The sequence below is a fragment of the Acipenser ruthenus genome, chromosome 14 (genome assembly GCF_902713425.1).
Source record: "Acipenser ruthenus chromosome 14, fAciRut3.2 maternal haplotype, whole genome shotgun sequence".
In the NCBI taxonomy this organism is placed as follows: Eukaryota; Metazoa; Chordata; class Actinopteri; order Acipenseriformes; family Acipenseridae; genus Acipenser; species Acipenser ruthenus.
The window spans coordinates 33761296-33784184 of NC_081202.1; the positions used below are offsets into that span (position 1 = coordinate 33761296).

Here is a 22889-nt window from a genome sequence, read left to right on the forward strand (position 1 = left end):
ACAATATTTATTTTTGTGTGTAAAAATACAAAAATGCTAGCACTGTGAAAAAGCTTGTACCATCTATGTATATTTCAGCACAACTGTTCTGTATCTAAAATGAAATTGAGTTAAAAGTTTTTCATCTAAATTGCGCAATGAAGACAGTCATTCATACCGCAATATACTTTCAATATAAATGTAGCCACACACCAGTATCCTTTTCTCTGAAGAGAACTAGACACAACCTTGTTGTGTCTCAGTAACTGGTGTAGCTCCCCTGGGTTTAAGCAGCAGATATCACAGATTGACCTGGATCCTCTCCTGTTATTTTAGGTATGTTAATTCAAGATCAGTGTTAATCACGGTCTGTGACACCGGCTGCAAATGTACTTAAAAAAACATGTTTCTTTTACCGTTCTGAAAACGGCACTGTATTACAAATAAGACAATCAAAATATATTGATTTCAATGATAAACCCTTAATTGAAAACTCAAAAAGAGGTCATTTACAATTTGAACATTGATCCTCTTCAGCAGAAGAGCAAAGGTAATCAAATACTTACTAAATGATCTTCAGTTTTGCTGGCAATACACTGCTGTGCACTAGATGGTGCTTACTAATACAGTATATAGACACACTTGGGCTGATCTAGCCTGCATTACATATGTCCATGACAGGCAACTACAACTCAAAGTTAAACCTTAACACCTAAAACAATATATTTGTGTAGTCACTAAGAACCACCAAGAATAATTGCAAACATTATGAAAAAGTAACGGAACACCAAAAAGAAAAATGTAAGCTACTTTTTCCTAATGAAATGTATACCACATTCATTTTTTAACCTCCCTCTTTTCAAAAGAACACATTTTTACTTTCTCTGCTGTCGTTGGCTCCTTTACAACAGTCTAAAACAGTTTCACAATTATCAGATTTTAATTTTAACTTAAATACAGGACAGGGAGTATGGGGCTTTGCACCTTTAACAGAAAGCAAACTAACTATGCATTACAAATGTGGCCACCACCATCCCCATACCACTGTATTTCCAAATCAATGCACTGTTACACTGAGGTCCTGGATTGCCATGGCTGATTGCTGCATATCATTTTTAGTACACTTTGATTTTCTTACTGTACTGTATTTCACTGCTGCACACAGGATTTTGTTTAGTTAATTACTACACTATTACACTTCGAATACATTTAATGCAATTGCAATTGGTTTGCTGGCTTTCATTCTGTGGAGCCCTTAGTATAATTTATATTGGACTCTGACACCCTGATAACCCATGGTGACTCTCTACATGGCTTATAAAAACTAAAGTAAACTACATGTAGCCTGCTTCAAAGTGTCATTATACAACTGTTAACCAGCACATATAATCAAGCACAATTTTTTTTTTCTGGATTAGACTTTTTTTCCCCTAACTTTCCTAACATTATTCAACAGATATACAGACAAAACAATACTATCAGAAAAATAACTTTGTTAAATACATGTTGTTAGTGTCAATGTCAGTTTGCTGATTTATTGTAGTAAATGATAGCTACAGTATTTCGTTTTTTTTTTAATGTTTAAACTTCAATTCTGTACTAACTGAAAGTTCATACAGATTTTGAAATATCCTAGGCACCTTAACAAATATATTCTTGTTGCATAGATTCCCTTTGTATCATGTCTGTTCAGTCATTAGTGGCCTAAATAGAGCTCTCGGAATCATGTCTCAAGAACATCAGGTACAGCAGAGTGAGCTAAGAATAAGAAATACAGGTCGTGGACAAAACAATGGAAACACCTGGGTAAATGAGGGACACCAAGTATATTGAAAGCAAGGGCTTCCACACAGGTGTGGCTCATGCGTTAATTAAGCAAATAACATCCCAGCATGCTTAGGGTCATGTTTAAAAATGCTGGACAGAGAGTGCAGGACGCGCTCTATAGTCCAGACAATTCCACAGCCGACTGTGGACGGGAGCTCCCACGGGGCAGCGCTCAATTGGCCGAGCGTCGCCCGGGGGGAGGGAGGGTTAGGTCGGCCAGGGTGTCCTCGGCTCACCGCGTAGCAGCGACCCCTGTAGTCTGGCCGGGCGCCTGCGGGCTTGCCTGTAAGCTGCCCAGAGCTGCGTTGTCCTCCGACGCTGTAGCTCTGAGGCGGCTGCACGGTGAGTTCGCAGTGTGTAAAGAAGCGGGTGGCTGACGGCACACGCTTCGGAGGACAGCGTGTGTTCATCTTCGCCCCTCCCGAGTCAGCGCAGGGGTGGTAGCGGTGAGCTGAACCTAAAAAATAATTGGGCATTTCAAATTGGGGAGAAAATAATAAAAACTAATTGGCAACGACTAAATTAAAAAAAAAAAAAAAAAAAAATGCTGGACAGGCCTGGTTGCCTATAATTATGGCTAGCATGGCTGCAAGAGGAGACCTCAGTGACTTTGAAAGAGGGGTGATTGTTGGGGCGCGTTTGGCAGGAGCTTCAGTGACCAAGACAGCTCAACTTGCTGATGTTTCACGAGCAACGGTGTCTAAGGTGATGTCGGCATGGAACTCCGAGGGAAATACATCATCAGCAAAGGGCAACAGTGGGCGGAAGCGCATACTCCAGGATCGTGATATCCGTGCATTAATTTGAAGTGCAAGGCAAAACAGTCGAGCAACTTCAGATCAATTGACTGCAAATTTCAACCTGGGGCGCGAGCAGCCAGTTTCATCAAAAACGGTCCGCCGAGAACTCCACAGAGCGGGATACCATAGTGGCCCAACGCCCTATTAAGTGACTTTACATTGGTGTTTCCATTTTTTTGTCCACTACCTGTAGATTAGCTACTTAATCATTGATCGCTGTTGTACTGAAGATCTTTGCTTGTTTTAAGCCACAACATGGGACGTGAAAAATCTGCATATCGAAAAAGTAAAAAACAAACAAGCACTGAACAAATGGATGTTGCAGGCAACAGTAAAGGGATCAGTGATAAGGTTACACTATAATACTTTATTAAAACGTTGGTCAAGCCATAATGTGGCAGTATGGTATTCTGTTATTGTCAAAGCACAGAGAGCTTTAACATTTGCAATTAAAGTAAGGTGATTAACAAAAAGTTCCTATATTGAGACTTATTATAGTAAAGACTTTTTGTTATATAAACCAGTATCTTCCAAGTAACAGTTTCACAATGAAATAGAGGTGGATTTTGTAAGCTCTGAAAGTAGCAAAGCCATTGATGTGCAGATTCTTTCTAGTGAAGTGTTCAGTATCTTTGGTAGCACTATGCTCTGAACGGATCCAATCTGAGCCAGGATTTAATTCAGGGAGGTATCTAACCAAGATTGGCCAGGAGATATTCCCCGACGCCTAAGAAGTAGACCACCTGGGCAATCCCAAACAGAGGTGCGATGACCAGAGCGCGACACCCAGCTCCTTTCAAGAAAGCAGAGTACCCTTCCCGCTGCCAGATTCTCCTGTGAGCAGAATGAAGAGATCACAGCAATTAAAGTAGTATTTACTTTATATTAGTTCAGGCCTGAAAACACAGCGAGGGCCATTCTAGTCCCAAGTATTTTCTCCAAAAATTACCTTTGATTCCAAAAGTATTTTAATTTTAAAACGGGGACGACATTAGGTTAAAACAAAGTTCTCAGTTTGCTTGCCTTCCTTTCTGTTACCGTTTCACTTCCTAGGTCATTAAACCGTGTCCCTGACTGCTTCAATCAATAGGGGAAGCAGCTGGTTTGATAATGAAAGGAAAAGGGTGTTGGTGACTTTCGCTCTTCAAGAAGGGAAGTGCAAGTGTACTTGCAAATAGTGCTTGCACATTATTGTACTAGATACCATGTTTGCAAATCATACATTTGAGACCTGTATAGCAAAGGCAGGTAGGATTCATTCAATTATTTAGCTAGCTACAATCTATTTATTTAACAAGCAGGATTTCCAGCTGCTGTTTTAAATGTGGAATCCTTTGCTCACCTCGCGCAGTCCACAGTTCCTCTGTAGGTGTCCTCTCCCACGCCTTTTCGGAGGGTTTGTAAACGAGTCTTAATGACTACAATACAAAACACATGTTTTCAGTATACAGTGGTTCTCTACTATGTTGTATGCAAGCAGCAAGAATGATCAACATTAGCTGCATCATGTGAAGATTTGTTTACAGCTATTTAGCTCTTGTTTACTGGAGAAGTGTATCATAATAATTTATTTCTTAGCAGACGCCCTTATCCAGGGCGACTTACAATTGTTACAAGATATCACATTATTTTTACATAGAATTACCCATTTATACAGTTGGGTTTTTACTAGAGCAATCTAGGTAAAGTACCTTGCTCAAGGGTACAACAGCAGTGTCCCCCACTGGGGATTGAACCCACAACCCTCCGGTCAAGAGTCCAGAGCCCTAACCACTACTCCACACTGCTGCCCATAAATGCCATACACCTGGGTTAAAGAAGGAAAGCTGCTAACTGACAAATAATCCTGGTGCTGAAAGGGCTACAGCGCCCCCTGCAGAGTTAACAGGAGCTGCATTGCTTTACCTTTTCGGTATTGTTTTGATATTGTGATATTTTTCTTCACACATCATGGGTCATAAATGAGCTGGGGAATACATTTTGACTCAGAGCATTCACCAGGAGAAAGAGAATTTCTCTAATGTACATCACTGTGTATCTCTCTGGGTTTTTACAATGCTTATTTATGCTTTAGCGTGTGCTTTTGTTATGCTTTATTAGACTTTGCTGTGCTTTTACTGTGGGAAAAGTTATAAGGGGTATGAGAATAGAAACACAGTCTTGTTTCAGGAGGGTGCCTGATCTGTTGTTAATAAGAGAAATGTTCTCTCTTGTGGTGACCTGAACAAACGTTGAGAAATGTATTTCACATTGATTTATGACACATGAGGATCTACTGTGATCTAAACGTGGCAGATCTAGATAGCACTGCCGTTTAGATCTTTAAAAGAAGGGGACTTTAGGAAAATCTCTACCAGTCTCTTCAGAGTGTTTTTACTTTTACAAGTAAAACTCCAGGTTTTTTAATATTTAAACAGTGGCGATATTTAGATCTTCCACTGTTTTGTTTTGTTCAATTGAATAGAAACCATAATGTGTGAATAAAAATGTTGTTGAAAATTATTGTGACAATCCAGGGACCTGCCAGCAGGTGACAGCATGTTACTCTTCCATTAAAGTCAGTGCACTGTGGTGCTGTTCTGACAACCAATCCAGATTGATGTAGGCAAATAAGCTATAAATGCTTTATGGTAGTGGGACAAATGTTTTAGGTAATTAGCTAATATGTTAACTGTGCATTTTGGGGAGATTGCAGATCAGGAGAATGTGTTTTTTAGTATTGTCATGTGTTGTCTCTGGATTCCCCTCCTGAATCTGCAATTACAATGGACTGGCTGTGATGCTGATAAAGATGGCACCAGGCCAAACAACCTGACCACGGACTAGACTGTGAGCTTTGTTCCCTGTCCTGTCCTGTCCTGTACTGTAGTGACCCCCCCTCCCACACACACACACACACACATACACACACACACACACACACACATCTGTCACCTGGCACGCTACAATATACTGTCTCAACACAGACAGCACACAATACAACAAAGGTAATGCAGGGGGTAAACACTGCAGGGGGTTGCATTTTAAATAGTTATAAAAAGGAGAAAACGCAAAGAAAGTCAGGGTACCGTCAAGAGGGGTCACAGCCACGGCTGCCACAGCACCAGCTCCACAGCCCGCTAGGAAGGAGTGATAGAAGGGGGCCGTCTCCCCAGGGCTTCTCTGCCCCAGCCTGTTGAGGTTGGCAAACAGGGGGAAGTAGATCATGGAGAAAGGCACATCCCTGGACAGTGGAAACAGAACACCCTCATTTAAACAAGCAGTCTGAGCTGATTGTGTCCACACTAGAACTGTGAACGTAGGTGTGATAAAGTGATACTTTATATCATTTACTGTACTTTTTTGGCATATTTAAATTTCTTACTTGATTTCCTGATATCCATCACTTTCTGATGTTGTTTGAGATTACCAGGCCTGCTAACTAATCCAGTAAAATTAGTCGTTTTCAATCACTGGCTCTGTTTTTTTAGTAAAAGCTGAATTTCTGAAGGGAGTTGGTGCTGTAATTTCTGTCCCCTTTATAACTGTGGTTTTATATGAAGATGCCCAAATCACTGTTGCAGAGGGGGATGAAATTACAGTCACACATCCCCCAGTATTTTCTTTTTAAAACCACCCCACTTCTGAAATTCAGCCTTTAGGAATGTTACAGAAAGTTGCTGAAAAAGGACACTAGTTAGTAGCAGAAACAGAGACACACATATTAAACAGTTAAGAAATTAAATATTAAATCGCTACTGCTTGTCAGTAAAAGCTGTGCCGTCTGCTGGTTTACCACAACAAATTAATACCGAAAGCGAGGGCCCTAACAAGCGTGAATTGTTGGGTACCTTTTTGCAGAGGAATGTAAATAGGCCTGATGTTTATAGAAATAATAAATTATAATATAGAAATAATAGAAATAATATTGCGAAAAAAAGAAGACAAGGCACTCCCTGCATCTCAAGACAGAAAGGTTACTGGCTGACCTGACCAGCGTGGCGCCGATTCCTCTGTAGAGCCCGCTGATCCCTTTGGTTTTCAGGAGCTCCCTGGCCAGCATAGTGGCAGATGGGCGCCTGTGGACAGCTGATGTGCTGGTGGAGAATGCTCGGGCCTGGGGGGGAGGAGAGCCACCGGCTGTGGACACAGTCTTCTGGGCGGCTGGAATCAATGAAGCAGACCACATTAACCCAATGTTTTGTTCGGTGTTTCATTTATTTATTGGACTGACTGCTGCCGTCTTTATTTTTGTTATCCCTTTATTGTTGCCATTTTCATCTCTCCCTGCTACGCCTGATTATTGTGAAAGCCCCCTTTTTAATATACTTTGTATGTAATTGTTTGAACTACTGTCTCCCTCTTTCAGCGTGCGTGAATTGTGATATCTTAACTTTAACAAAGCAGACCAAATATTTTAATCACCCATGTGCTAGCAACTACAGTATATTAGAATTTGAGAGGGCTTGAAAGCAGGTGCTGCAGTCAGCTATGAGAAGGGCCCTCTAACAGGGTGAGATCTGTGCTGACTATCTGACGCATGCATGGTCCTGTAGGGGGGAGGTCAGGAGCCCTGTAAGATCCACCTGTTGATCATGGCAGTGACACAGAGAGGTTGGGTGAGGGTGTGTTGTTTCTATCTCTCTCTGAGTGGTCGGGAGGAGGGCCTTGGGGGTGTCGATTGACCTATAAAAATAATGCTTTGCTATTCCTCAGCCCCGCCCATCTAGGAAGAACAACAGTGGGAGCCCTGATCGTGAGGTTATGGATTGGTATACAGAAGATCGCCAGTGTCTGAAGCGAAAAGGAGAGACAGGCAAACAAGGCTGAGGAAGACAGCCGGACCAAAAAGAAAATTATCTTAGTTCTGTACACGAGTGGGGACGTGTGTAGTTAGTGGGGAAAACCCTGAGCAACCCCACAGAGTATAGAAGGGGAATAGCAAAGTGCAGGCTGAAGACCCGAGCTGTAAGAGTAGTGACGGCCTGGGATGTTGCAAAAGCAGCAACTTTTATTTGTAATTTTGTTATTGTGTTTTATTATTATTTGACGCACATGTGTGTGTGAATTCAGGATTCTGCTCCTTCATCACTATAGATGGTATTGGAGTGAACCAGCAGAACAGTGCTATCTTGTGGCAAAATTAATAAAGTGCACCCCTGCAGGGCATTTAAGCTCAACTTTTTGTCGTATCCTTTGAATTCCCCCCACCCTCCCACAGGCCCTTATACAGTAATTAAGATCAAATGTCCGGTGATTGAGTGTTGCAGACTTTTTCGAGCTTTTGTAAGGGTGCACAGCGCTACTGTAGACAGCTGCTATAATAGAATACATTTTAGTTTTTTGTCTTTTTTTTATGAAGCACAGGCACAATATTTACATTCACTGTGAACATAACTAAACAAAAATCTAATTGTAGTACAGCACCCTGTGATCTATAATACAACACCATCCTTCTAAAACCTGAGTAGCAGCTTCTCTTTCTGTAGACGTGCTCCTACTACTGTCCCACAGGAGACAGCCAGCTGCAACATCATCAATAACATTCATTAATTCTTACTGGTTTAAAACATGCACACGCAATACGGCAGCTTGGCAGTTCCATCCTGAAAACAAAGGGTTAGTTGTGATGCAGTTTGGGCTATATTATAGTTGGTTACCAACAACCGCTTTTATGAGAAATATGGGGTTTCTGAACACAATACAAAACGTTACATTGAATATTTAGTAGTACAGTCAAAGTAGTTTGCATTTATGTGGATTTTGGCTCAAAGTTCGCACACCCCTAGTACTTAGTATAGTTTAATGTTAACTGGGCCTAACCGTGAATTAACAACACTGGTGAATTATCACATCACGAAACATCGAGGGAGCACTGTCCAGTACAAGAATAAATAAACAAAACACACAGGAATGGACAAATTAATGAAAACCGTTAAATTATAAAGAAATGACATACTGTAATTTTAATAATTAATGTACTGAAAGTAAAAGTGTTTTTGTGGTGATTAAATTGAGGCCTATTTTACTTACCTAGTCTACCTGCATCCTGGAGCTGGATTTTGAGCATTTCCATAGGTGTGGTAATAATGACCTGGCAGGTCCCAGCTCCACACCCTGCTAACATCTCTTTAAAAAGAGTAAGTTTTTTTCTAAATGAAAAAAGGCAGATAATGTAATTACATAGTGGCATCTGAACAGGGAGATGAAAGTATCTGAAATATAACCCCTCTTTTTATTATTATTTATTTCTTAGCAGACGCCCTTATCCAGGGCGACTTACAATTGTTACAAGATATCACATTATTTTTACATACAATTACTTGTTTGTTTTTTTTGGTTTTTTTTACATACAATTACCCATTTATACAGTTGATTTTTTTTACTGGAGCAATCTAGGTAAAGTACCTTGCTCAAGGGTACAGCAGCAGTGTCGCCCACCGGGTATTGAACCCACAACCCTCCGGTCAAGAGTCCAGAGCCCTAAACATTATTCTAACCATTACTCCACACTGCTACCATATAAAACAAGCACCAATGATGATTATTTCTGTGTAAATAAAACCGATTACAGGACCGCCGTGAGGAGCACCCTGAACGGAATCAAACAGCTCACACATGACTGGTCCGAAATGTTACTCTTACTATTTGTCTGAATGTTTGTTAACATTCTCAGTGTCTATGTTTTATAGCTCCAATAATGTTATTATCTGTATCTGTCTTCATCTGGCTTGTTTTGAGCTTGCCTAGAGAATCCAAAATGGTGGCATCTTCCTCATGCCATTCAAATAATGTGACTATATGAGCTCTTTGTCTAGGTGGCGCTGTCACAGTTGAAGGTCATCTTGTCCCTTAATCTGAATGGAATTTTGACGTCTGTTCAATCCAAGCACATAGGAGTCTCCAGACAGACTCAAAGCCATGTAAAGGCAGATTTATAGAAAAACGTGAAACTATTCGAGCACCAGAACTCGGCGCCGCGGAGAATGATTACAAACAAAAGCATTACAAACAAAAACAAAAGAAAAAAAAAACAACTAAAATGATATTTGAAGCTACTTGCTCTTTAAACAGAGGACATATAACATTTGCTAAAGTGTTTACATTATTTTACCCGTCATTAGACAGCAGCTTTCGGAAAAAATCGTTTGCAGCCAGTTTGATCGCCTTTTCTGGAGTCACTAAAGTGAGATTCACTGCTGCACCTGGAAGGGGAAGAATACAGCCAGCTTTTAGATAGATCGTTCCGATATTAAACTGTGTTTAGTGTGGAGACGATAATGGAATCTTGATATCACAAGTATTAACCCGAACCTTAATACAGTGCTAACACAAAGATGCAGCTACTATATTCAAGATCAAAAAGCATCAATAAAAAAGGAGAAAATGCAACCGAAAAAGAAGTAAAAAAAAAAAAAAGATATTAATTGAAAACGAAAAAGTATTAACATTTATGAGCAAAGCCTTTTGGTTGCATATTAAAAGGGGGTGCAGTCTTTTTTTAAGTTTTACCTCTATACATTCCAAAATAGCCTTCCTGTCGAACTGTTTTGACCAAGCAGTCTAACCTGAAATGTAAAAAACAAATGTAATAATAATAAAAACGTATTAAAAACACCTGTACTTGTCAAATTCATAAACTCTAATTGAACAAGCCCCCTCTGCTGTTTCTGTCATCTCAGCAGTTTGAATGATAATCAATTACTTGATGTCTAATTCTAATATATTTATTATTATTTGTTTATTTAGCAGATGCCTTTATCCAAGGCGACTTACAGAGACTAGGGTGTGTGAACTATGCATCAGCTGCAGAGTCACCCGAAAGACGGAGCACAAGGAGGTTAAGTGAAACCGGGGACCTCCTGGTTACAAGCCCTTTTCTCATTTGAATCACTTTGAATCTATACATTTTGTAGCATTGCCGTGGAATTGTCTAAGGTAACAGAAACGTGAGATGAACCTGTTGGCCCTGATTGGTAGGCCAATGAGAGCTGCAAATGTGAAACAAACGAGACACCCAAGCCAAACACTCCAAAATCTAAAACTGTTCCTGCACTATTAAATTTAAAATGAGATTCAAATGGGTGTGCGTCCTAAAACACTGTTCAACTTTAAAAGGGGGAGAGTGGCGGGGGGAAACTTTTTTCATGGAAAAATGTCCGGTAGCTGTACCTTAGGCTTAAGAAGCTTCAGCATTGAAAATCTTGTTTGTGACGTAACCTTGCACAACTTTCTACTATAGTAAAGGCCGTACCAAGCAATCCTTTATTATCGTAGATCTACTGGAAATTGCCATGGGAAGGTTCTTTGACCAAATAGGAAAAAAATAAACATACAGTACGAGGGGTTTAGAGACCCCCATTCAGTATTTTTTTATTTTTTTTATTCAACGTTTTAAAATATTACCATTTGACTCAAAAAGACTGTGCTTTATAGTTAGGTGGTTATAAAAAAAAATACGGAAGCTCCTATAAATTTAAAAAATGCAGCCCTTTTCAATACAGAAATAAATAAATAAATAAACAATGAAGCCCTTTGCAAAGCGCAGATATTTATTTCATCCTTTTACACTTTTGTTATCTTCGTGTTTGGTGATCGGATCGCCGATTGCTTTAATTTTAGGCTTTTCTGTCCCTTAGCTACAGGGGCGCAACCGGGGGCTAGGTGGGGGGCTCAGGGGAGTTGTAATTGTTCTTTGTTGAAATTAATGTTCAGCTTTCAAATTTTGTTGTGTACCACTCATTTAATCAAACCAAGTAGTGTAAGAAGTAGATTGTATCGTTCATGACGTTTTTCAAATCAAGTAATTGCGTGTAAAAAAACGACAACAGATTTGCAGCCAGTGTCATCTTACTAAAGGCACTCAAGCTGAAAATGTAATTTAAAGTAGGTTACAAACGTGACTGTGTCTCTTTAGCGAGCACGCCAGAACTTGTAGACTTGATACAACTGTGTTGAGAATTTAAAAAGAAAGCATTTCATGAGATTTTTAATTAGAGGTACCGGGAATATGACTCTGCACGCCCAGAGGTTCCGGGGCTGTGCCGCGGCAAGCCCTGGCACAAATTAAGCACTGATGGTAACGTTACTGTTACTTGTAGTGTGTGCAATCTGTTACTAGCAAGACTGCAAAATTGAAAAGCGTGTATTAAGTTTACACTATGATATACTGTATTATTGGTCTCCTATTTCTGTGTGTTTCTGGGTATATTGCTGCTCTGTTTATAATATCGCAGACCCACGATAAAACGAGTTTGATTGTATAGTATTTGTGATTTTATTTTTCTTCTGTGGATCTCGCAATATTGTGGCCCTCGATATATTGCGGTTTTACATAAGACCCCCCTGCGCCCCTGCTTAGCTAAGATGTAATACACTGTACACTAGCCTTAAGTAAGGGTACCTAACAAGGACAAAAAAGACACATTTGTACCCCCCAAAATGTATTTTAGCATAGCTGGGATTTCGTTGCAAGTGGCTTTATTATGGCTGCGGGCTATCGTCAGCACCAGGCTTGAGCGTTCACCCAGAGTTGAGGTAAAATCTCTTAAACCTAATTCATTGAGGAAGATTTGTTTTAGAAGAACGAAAATATGAAAAGAAAAAACTGTTGGTTCCATGAATTTATTCAAAAAGACAAATACAGGGCTTAACATCAGCTTGCTGTGCGACATAAATAACGCAGTTCCATAACGTCCCGAGTGGATTAGTAGCTACTGGTCCCCAACCTATATATAACAACAACATGTATATACTGATGCACAATGAAAACGCAACAATCTAAGTTTTACATCAATGGGCACATACATAATGTTATTTACCTTTTAAATAGTGAGCAGATAGGTTTGTTGATTGTTTGAGTAATTGTTGTTTGGGATAACAAAATACTGAGCTCAAGTCATATGATTTCATAAAAAACGCCAAATGTTCAGTGTTTGGTATTTGAGTTGTTAAAATTGCCAAAATGAGTTGATTAAGAATCTGTAGGCCTATAAATAGCCATTCGAAAAGACATGACTTTAATTAACGCAAGAACAGCGAAAGATACGACCGTGCCCCACTTGAGTAATGAAGATCGCCTGGTTGTTATCGGCATGCTTGTAGGCGGCCTGTCTGTGAGAGAAGTTGCCCGAAGAATGAGATGTTCTGCTTCAACAATCAGCAGACTAGTCCAGAGAAACCAGGAAACTGGCTCTGTGAGGGACAGGCCACGTCCTGGAAGGCAAAGGGTCACCACACCGGCCCAGGACTGTCACATCCGACTGATCCATCTGCGTAAACGTTTTCAGACTGCAGTGGCTACAGCATGAGAAATTCCAGCAAGAAAAAACCTGCGCTGCAGAATGACTGTAGCTCTCCATCTGCATGAAAATGATTGGTAACACTTTAGATTAGGGATCCGTTATAAGTGGTTATAAACAACAGCAAAAACAAAACAATGGCAACAGTGTATAATCACTGTATTGCAAAAACAAAGCAATCCCATCCAATTGGTGAGACAGACATATAAAGACAGACAGACAGACAGACACACAGGCAAAGAAAGACAAACAGACCTGAAAAGACAGACTATACACGTTATAAGCGATTATAAACAATAGCACAAAAAACAGACAAAAGTGTGTAATAATACTCTTATATACTCTATTGATATTCTAAAATTGTTAATAGCATAATTAATAACATGTTTATAGATTGTTTATAATCACTTATATCAGATCCCTAAACTAAAGTGTTACCAAATGATTTGCATGCTCAGAGGCTGTTCAGGGCTAACATGTTGACAGCTGAGAGACGAAATTGCTGTCTTCTGTGGGCCAGAGAACATCTGAGGTGGAGGCAGAGAAAGTGGTGGAGTGTTTTATTCACCGATGAATGCAGTTTTGCCCTTGACAGACCTGACAGAAGACAACGTGTGTGGAGACGTCATGGTGAGCGTTATGCTGACTGTTACATTGTTTGAGCCAACCGGTGGGGTGGTGGAAGTGTAATGATGTGGGGAGGAATCTCCTTTAACACAAGAACGCCTTTGGTGCAGATTGAGGGAAACCTTACTGCTCAGCGATACATTGACAAAGTCCTTGAGGCAACAGTTCTTCCGTTGCTGCAAGCCAATCCGGAAGTGTTGATTTTCCAGCAGGGCAATGCAAGACCACACAGTGCTAGGATTACAATTGCACGACTTCAAGAAAACAATGGTCTTGCCGTGGCCAGCTTTTTCTCCTGACCTGAGTCTGTGATAGAACGTCTGTGGGACCAAATCGCCAGTGCCATCCACAGGAGACAACCGCGACCAGCCAACCTTCGCCAGCTGGCTGCAGCTGCACAGGAAGAGTGGCGGACGATACTGAAGATGGCTTCTTATTCGCATTCCAGCTTCTTATTCACATACCGCAAATGTAACACAAATTGACATAGTGTAACACTATGTCTGGGGTTTTTTTTGTATTTGTGTAACGCTATGTCTGTTTTTTGTTGTTGTATTTGTGTAGCACTATGTCTGTTTTTTTGTATTTGTGTAACTCTGTGTCTGTTTTTTTTGTATTTGTGTAACGCTAGGTCTGTTTTTTTTGTATTTGTGTAACGCTATGTCTGTTTTTTTGTATTTGTGTAACGCTATGTCTGTTTTTTGTTGTTGTATTTGTGTAGCACTATGTCTGTTTTTTTGTATTTGTGTAGCACTATGTCTGTTTTTTTGTATTTGTGTAACGCTATGTCTGTTTTTTGTTGTTGTATTTGTGTAGCACTATGTCTGTTTTTTTGTATTTGTGTAACGCTATGTCTGTTTTTTTGTATTTGTGTAACGCTAGGTCTGTTTTTTGTTGTTGTATTTGTGTAGCACTATGTCTGTTTTTTTGTATTTGTGTAGCACTGTCTGTTTTTTTGTATTTGTGTAACACTAGGTCTGTTTTTTGTTGTTGTATTTGTGTAGCACTATGTCTGTTTTTTTGTATTTGTGTAACTCTGTGTCTGTTTTTTTTGTATTTGTGTAACGCTAGGTCTGTTTTTTTTGTATTTGTGTAACGCTATGTCTGTTTTTTTGTATTTGTGTAACGCTATGTCTGTTTTTTGTTGTTGTATTTGTGTAGCACTATGTCTGTTTTTTTGTATTTGTGTAGCACTATGTCTGTTTTTTTGTATTTGTGTAACGCTATGTCTGTTTTTTGTTGTTGTATTTGTGTAGCACTATGTCTGTTTTTTTGTATTTGTGTAACGCTATGTCTGTTTTTTTGTATTTGTGTAACGCTAGGTCTGTTTTTTGTTGTTGTATTTGTGTAGCACTATGTCTGTTTTTTTGTATTTGTGTAGCACTATGTCTGTTTTTTTGTATTTGTGTAACGCTAGGTCTGTTTTTTGTTGTTGTATTTGTGTAGCACTATGTCTGTTTTTTTGTATTTGTGTAGCACTATGTCTGTTTTTTTGTATTTGTGTAACGCTATGTCTGTTTTTTGTTGTTGTATTTGTGTAGCACTATGTCTGTTTTTTTGTATTTGTGTAACGCTATGTCTGTTTTTTGTTTTTTGTATTTGTGTAGCACTATGTCTGTTTTTTTGTATTTGTGTAACGCTATGTCTGTTTTTTTGTATTTGTGTAACGCTATGTCTGTTTTTTTGTATTTGTGTAACGCTATGTCTGTTTTTTTGTATTTGTGTAATGCTATGTCTGTTTTTTTGTATTTGTGTAACGCTATGTCTGTTTTTTTGTATTTGTGTAACACTATATCGGTTTTAGTTTTGTTTTCCCGTAGTTTTTTTATTTATTTTTTTAGTGCCAAATGAGGCAGGCTGCACTTGCAGTGGTTCAACACAGCCTAAAAACTTAATGGAAACCCAGTTTAAGAAAGCTGCACTATATCAATAGTCATGCAAGACCAAATTGGAACTCAGACAGAAATATTTAAATATACCCTCCCATATTTTAATATTAATTAGGGTATTTGCATTTGGAAGGAGAATTTCTCTACATGGAAACACACACAACCCGAAAGTACTACCAAAATAGAGTGAGATAAGGGTGAGACTTAGTTTTCTTTTTCCATGGAAACTGCTCCACTGTTTTCATTAATGAAATGTATAAAGAATCCCCGTTTTAAAAGCTTATTGCAGTACATGAAGGTAAACGCATAACCAAAGCAAGCTAGTTGCACAGTATCTGCATTGTAAAGCAAAGAGAGATATTGTCAACCAAAGTAAACTGCAAAATTACTTCATAAAATGTATATTTAACTGTAGTTTACTGTAGTATTGTTCAGTTCTGTGCTACAAAGTACTACAACGTTTTTCTGCAGTATTTGCTATGGTTACTATAGTTTATTGCATGAATATTGCAGTATGCAATTGCTCATGCCTTCATCTGCCCTGACAAAGTAGTATAGGAAATTCATAGTAATACAAATTGGAAACTGCAAAATGACAGTGTAGATTTACCATGCTGGCTTACAACCCTCGGGACCTTTACAAAGAAACCAATGAACTGGAAATCAAAAGCAATGAATTGCATGATAAACGTGGAAAAGTGAAAAACTGTATAGGATAAAGCTTTACTCTTCTGTGCTTTCCAACTGTGATTTTCCTGCTTCAGTTCAGGGCATTTTGCCTTTAATGTAAATAAATGTGTCTTCTTGTCTGTCTTTGTGTTGATCCATTCATACTATTACAGCACCAGGCAAGGCTGTTCTGTGTTTCCACTGGTTTGTGGCAATCAAAACAAATTCAATTGAAAAGGCATGTGACCATGTGCTGTTTCTATAGCCAAGGGTGGGTTAAGAGAAATCTGTGACTCACACAGGACAAACACACATTAAGAACAGTTTGTATCCAGCTCAGATCAGTACTGCACTGCGTGTGTGTGTAGAAATATCTGTCTGGCATTTTAAATGAGTTTACAGGGCATCGATGAATCTGCTAACAGTCTTGTACGTCAGCAGTTAACTACTTGCAGACATAGCACACTAACAACCTCAGATCATTTTATTTGTATGTGGTGCTTGTAGCTTAAGATCATAACACAGGCTCCCTAATAACAGTTTACAATAGTAAAAGCATGTCAAAGTGTAATAAAGCCCAGTAAAAGCATCGTAAAGCATAGGCAAGCATTATAAAGCACAGAGAGGTATGGTAAAGCATATTACAAACCATGGAACACACTACATAGCATACCCATAAGAAATGTATGAGAAAACTGCAAAATCGCCGTACAAAATGAATGTGGTAAGCTTTTCTAATGGCTTTGCTGGTTTGCACACAAGCGCGTGAGATGCACTAATATTAACTGAGACAGTCTTGAACACCCCTGATAAAAGCTGCCAGCTTTATGTTAGCACAGCAATTGTGTGATTTTTTTTTTTCCACATGCCTATAAAATGCTTTCCCAGTGCTTTTTCCTGCATGTAGTATAGCATGTTTGCTATACTACACCTTAATAGTCTTGACCTCAGTGATGCTTTAACATGTCTGCTTGGATGTAATGACTAGGTACATGTTCAAGGTACATGTTCACAGTAGTAATTATAATACCCTGAAACTTTGCTGTTTCATTAAATTTACATACATTTTTCATTGTTTTAAAGTTCCCGAAGGTTTGAAAAATTAAAAAATTATATATATATATTTTACTTCCCTTAAGTTTATAGAAATGGAAAATTCATATTAACAATTCATAAGATTCGGTTAAGAAAATATTTTAATTGAAGATAAAAAAAAAACAAAACATGCACAACAACATTGGCGACATCTTTCAGAAATATCTTTGATACTGAGTAAAAAATTGTTCTTTGTACTGCAATTAATGAGTCATGATGCTCTGCTAATGATCCACAGTATCCATTTTTCCATTGCGGCTTCCCCTATTATTAAAGAGTAGCATCAAATTACATTTCCTGTTGCCTTGTTGTGATGTTACACTGTGAAATGTGTTAAGGTGTTTTTCTATAGACATGTGTAACCCAAGTTGGATCAGCCAGAGAGTCTTTATAGAACAGCCAGCACCACCAATCACTGCCAGCTACACAAAAAGAAACAGGATCCTTGTGCACTGTGTGTGCTGGCTCTTACAAATACTTTGGCTGATGTAGCCTGATACGTTTGTTGAGTTCCTTTTTGGAATGAAGTGTGAACAATGCATTTGTACACAGGAACAGAACCAGCAAGTATGTCAGTAACATAACCGCTGCCTCGGCTGTAAAATCTGAGCTATCAGTATGATGAAAACAAATCTGGTATTCTCAATAACTTCAATTAAATAATGCTAATACCAAGTTTTACGAAAACTGGATAAGTGTACAGGAGTACAAACAACCGCCTCCACTCTGTCCTGGGTACATTTTATTCCAACAAGCAAATAGTGATACTAACCAAGGAACCCAGATCGAGATGTACCTACATTCCTGTGTAGAGGCGCTGTCCCTGCTGGTTCTGCAGCCGTGTTTTTGCCAGGTCGATGGGAAACACACACGTCACCCCCACCAGCCCTGCGATACCACCGTCAATCAGCTTAGCAGGGAGACTGAGGAGAGGGGGAGACCAGGGGGGAAAAAAGACACCAAAACAGCTTTCACCTGGGTCCCTATTTGGGGTGCTTAGATATTTTCCAAGTAATTCTCTTTAAGAAGTTTGAAGCTGTTCAGTATTAATTAAATAAAATTGCTCAACACAAAACAAAGCCTTCCCTCAGCTGCTCTTGTTTACAGTTACTGAGTGCCAATCAATAACAAGCTGGCAGCGTGGTTTAATATGTAACCTGTCGTAATCAAATTAACTAGAACCACTCAAAATGTATCTGTCATTATTTGTCTTACCTTTGATTTCTTTTGGTATACAATCATTTTGATTTCACTTTGCTGGTTTCCTTAGAAATGCGTCATCTCTGCTGTGAATTGTGAGATTGTAATCCTGGGCAAGATGCAACCTCTAATTAAACTCGACAAAAAAACTATGCTCTTAAGTTAGGTCCAAGGAAAGGTTTACGTTGCGTGACGAATCAGTTGCATTTGCTAGTTTCGCAATGCAGGCGTTAATTGCCATTGATTAGTACTCAATTATAAAGGTGAGTGAAGGGCAGCTGTTCTTGTGAAATGAACACATTAAATAATATGCTTGTTTAGCTTTATTTAAAACCTGCTGACAACAACTTCTTAAAGTGAAATACGAGTATCTGCACACCCCTAGTAACTGTGCTGGAGAAACATATCTTTATACCTGGCCCTCGCTAGAGAAATGTTTCTCTGTACTTGAGTAACCTGCAGGCATTACATGTACGAGTTTGTTAGCAGAATGCCAAGCTTTGCATACCTCCTGGCACTCTCCCTACTGACACAGACAGCTACCCCACATGCTGGAGTTATTACATGCTGTGTAACCTTGCAACAACAAAAAAAATGCTGGCTGAGATGCATCTCAGTTACCTTGGTTAATAAAATATATATACAATATGGGAAGTCCAAAATGTGTTTTGTTTAGCTTGTTAATTTTTCTAACTTTATTAGGCAGAACTTTCTTTGGAATGTGTTGCTTTTTGTAAATATCATATCTTTATATAGCTGATACTTGTATATTCTAAGATGGCGTTTGTACATGATATTTTTTGCTGGTAAATATGATCCATACTGTAAGCGGCGAAAAAAATCCTGATTTTTCTAGTCCCTGCTAATCAGCCCTGTGTAGCGGAGTGGAGGCTGTGACTGACCCTGCACACTGCAAACAAGTGTCTTGACCACTATGCAAAAGAGCCAGGCTCCTTTACTTTGGTGGTTGTAGAGCTTTTAACCTCATCTCACAGATTAACGGCAGTGCATCACACAACACTGTCTGTTACACCTGCACACAGGATAACGATTCTAAAGAAAACTCTTACCTGATTTTGTGGTCAGCCATGTTGTTCTTTGGATTTGTAAAAAGATTCGAGTCACCTTTGGTAGGTTAATGAGTCCTGGTCTTAGTTATGAAGGACCTCTACTGCCAAAAGAAACTTCTGCACAGTCCACTTGCTGTGAAAAAGGAAATATTCCATTAGTTATACGCTGTCAGTTAAACATTACATCCCTAAAATGAATCTCTTAAATTATAACATTGTGTAGCATTATAGTAAAATAAATATGAATAGAATTGAGTTAAGTCACTAAGGGACATATTTTACACCAGTCTTAACTATTTTTTTTTTTTGAAAGAATAAAAACACATGTTGACATTATTACAACACTAGTATCAAAGATGTAATGTAATCAACGTTTTTTTAAGCACTCTTACGTTGATTTCTTTGTTGTTTCTCAGTTTTGTACACTGGTGTTAAACTTTTACCTTTAAAAAAATAGGAGTTAAATACAGACTGGAGTAAATGCTATGAAAATATAGCTCTGATTGTTTTATTATATGTGTTCACAAGTATGTGTGTTTTATTACTATTATATATTTGTATTATTATTATTTAATGTGTTTTGATTCCATTACTTTGTAGTTATCACTAGGTATTGTAGCTTTGCAGTTAACAGTAGGTAGTTCTATTAAAGTTGAAACAACTACCACAGTCATTTTATCCCATCTTAGCCCTTACCCACTGAAGAGCACTGGACAGGATAGGAAACAATTATATGAGTAACATACACTCCCATCACAGCTCTCAGTATGATGAAAAGGTAGATGACAATGACATGCTTCCCCAGTAAGTACAGAGGTTACCAAGTTTCATGACAATATGCAAAAATGTTAGGGTGACACACAGATGTAGCGCCAGAATCTGATACTATCAAAAAACAAATAATGTTAACGCCAAGTTTCATGTCAATTGAATTATGAGTTCTCCAGATAGCTGCAAACATGTAAGTGTGACATACAGGCAAACCAGGGTGGTAAATGCATATAACCATGAGGAAAACATGGGAAAACTGCAAAAATACCATGGTAAACTTTTATAAGAGAGTCCTTTACAATAACAGAAATAAACGGTGGCTATACTCCATAATGAATGTATATAAAAACAAGAAATAATCCAAATAAAACAACCAAAGAAAAGGACTACGTGATCATTCTGCTAATGCAAATAATACCTTGGTTAGAAAGTCCTTTTAAAGTGCTTGTTATGAATGCCATGTGGCAGTGTGTTTATGAAAAGTAGTTCATCTTTGGTTACATTTCTCTTCAGCCCTTGGCAAGTGCATGGTAAAGTCTTTGAAAAATTGCACATTCCTCCCTTGAGGCGTGTCAGCCACAAAGAGTTGCATTCACTACCCCTGGAAGTAATTCTATAAAACATGATTTTGTTTATTCTTCTGAACATCAGTTAAGAGAGGCCTCACCCTTCTAGTGTATTATAAACTATTGTACTTATTATGGTTCTGTAGTAAGATGCCATTACACAATATTACATTTGTTTTTAATATATTCGCCTATGTTAGTAAGAATAGTATGCCTAACAACAGGAAGGCCAATTTGAACCTCTAGCTGTGACTGTAACATTGCTTTTGACTGAAATATACCTGTACTGGCCATGTCACAACAGACTTTCTTCTTTCACAATTTGGCCTAATTGTGTCTGTTAGTCAGTAAATCGGTATCTGCCTGTCTCACACTCTACATGGGGAACACCATAAAATGGCTTCCGTTAGTACTTTTATTTTTTATTCATACATACCTAGCATCATAATAATATATAGACGTTTCAAATTGCTTTGGTTATAATCTGACACATTTATACAAATACTTAACCAGTACATGAACTTGTCCACGTTTTTCCTTTTGCGATTATATATTATGAGGACAACTCTGATTACAAATAAGTGTCCACAGTATTACCGTCCAAAGTTCAATTGTCCGTTGAGCAGCAGCTCAGTCATCTTGAACAAGCAGACAGTCTCGCGTAGTTCGTTTAAAAATAAAAATAAATTAAAAACGGGCAGAGACAAGTTCATGAATGTATTCCCGCACTGGACTGAGGTAAAGAGATAGCCACAACAAAACATAAGAACATAAGAACATAAGAACGTTTACAAACGAGAGGAGGCCATTCGGCCCATCTTGCTTGTTTGGTTGTTAGTAGCTTATTGATCCCAGAATCTCATCAAGCAGCTTCTTGAAGGATCCTAGCGTGTCAGCTTCAACAACATTACTGGGGAGTTGGTTCCAGACCCTCACAATTCTCTGTAAAAAAGTGCCTCCTATTTTCTGTTCTGAATGCCCCTTTATCTTATCTCCATTTGTGACCCCTGGTCCTTGTTTCTTTTTTCAGGTCGAAAAAGTCCCCTGGGTCGACATTGTCAATATCTTTTAGGATTTTGAATGCTTGAATCAGATCATCACGTAGTCTTCTTTGTTCAAGACTGAACAGATTCAATTCTTTTAGCCTGTCTGCATACGACATGCCTTTTAAACCCGGGAAAATTCTGGTTGCTCTTCTTTGCACTCTTTATAGAACAGCAATATACTTTTTGTAATGAGGTGACCAGAACTGAACACAATATTCTAGATGAGGTCTTACTAATGCATTGTAAAGTTTTAACATTACTTCCCTTGATTTAAATTCAGCACTTTTCAAAATATATCTGAGCATCTTGTTGACCTTTTTATAGCTTCCCCACATTGTCTAGATGAAGACATTTCTGAGTCAACATAAACTCCTAGGTCTTTTTCATAGATTCCTTCTTCAATTTCAGTATCTCCCATATGATATTTATAATGAACATTTTTATTGCCTGCGTGCAGTACCTTACACTTTTCTCTATTAAATGTCATTTGCCATGTGTCTGCCCAGTTCTGAATGCTGTTTAGATCATTTTTAATGACCTTTGCTGCTGCAACAGTGTTTGCCACTCCTCCTATTTTTGGGTCGTCTGCAAATTTAAAAAGTTTGCTTACTATACCAGAATCTAAATCATTAATGCAGATTAGGAATAGCAGAGGATCTAATACTGATCCCTGTGGTACGCCACTGGTTACCTCGCTTCATTTTGAGGTTTCTCCTCTAATCAGTGCTTTCTGTTTTCTACATTATTATTATTATTATTATTATTATTATTATTATTATTATTATTATTATTATTAGTATTATTTGTTTATTTAGTAGACGCCTTTATCCAAGGCGACTTACGGAGACTAGGGTGTGTGAACTATGCATCAGCTGCAGAGTCACTTACAAATACGTCTCACCCGAAAGACAGAGCACAAGGAGGTTAAGTGACTTGCTCAGGGTAACACAATGAGTCAGTGGCTGAGGTGGGATTTGAACCGGGGACCTCCTGGTTACAAGCCTTTTTCTTTAACCACACAGGACCCTCCTATACATATTAACCACTCCCTAATCCATGTGCATGTATTT

At 38.6% G+C, this 22889-nt stretch overlaps 1 protein-coding gene across 2 annotated transcripts in view; it reads right to left on the bottom strand.

Annotated features, from left to right (window-relative positions):
- Positions 1-21: 21 nt before the first annotated feature.
- The window catches only part of slc25a18 (solute carrier family 25 member 18), a 28191-nt gene continuing 5323 nt past the window's right edge, over positions 22-22889 (bottom strand). Inside the window, exons 2-10 of one of the 2 annotated variants that reach the window (XM_034032243.3) lie at positions 19437-19569; positions 17967-18089; positions 10098-10153; positions 9700-9790; positions 8619-8737; positions 6575-6749; positions 5675-5829; positions 3949-4024; positions 24-3440 (exon numbers count right to left, since the gene is read on the bottom strand). In XM_034032243.3, the coding sequence (XP_033888134.1) occupies positions 3299-3440; positions 3949-4024; positions 5675-5829; positions 6575-6749; positions 8619-8737; positions 9700-9790; positions 10098-10153; positions 17967-18089; positions 19437-19456 (957 nt within the window). In that variant the 5' untranslated portion in view covers positions 19457-19569 and the 3' untranslated portion in view covers positions 24-3298. Of the gene's footprint in view, positions 3441-3948; positions 4025-5674; positions 5830-6574; positions 6750-8618; positions 8738-9699; positions 9791-10097; positions 10154-17966; positions 18090-19436; positions 19570-22889 lie in introns of both variants that reach the window. The other variant, XM_034032244.3, reaches the window with a different exon arrangement.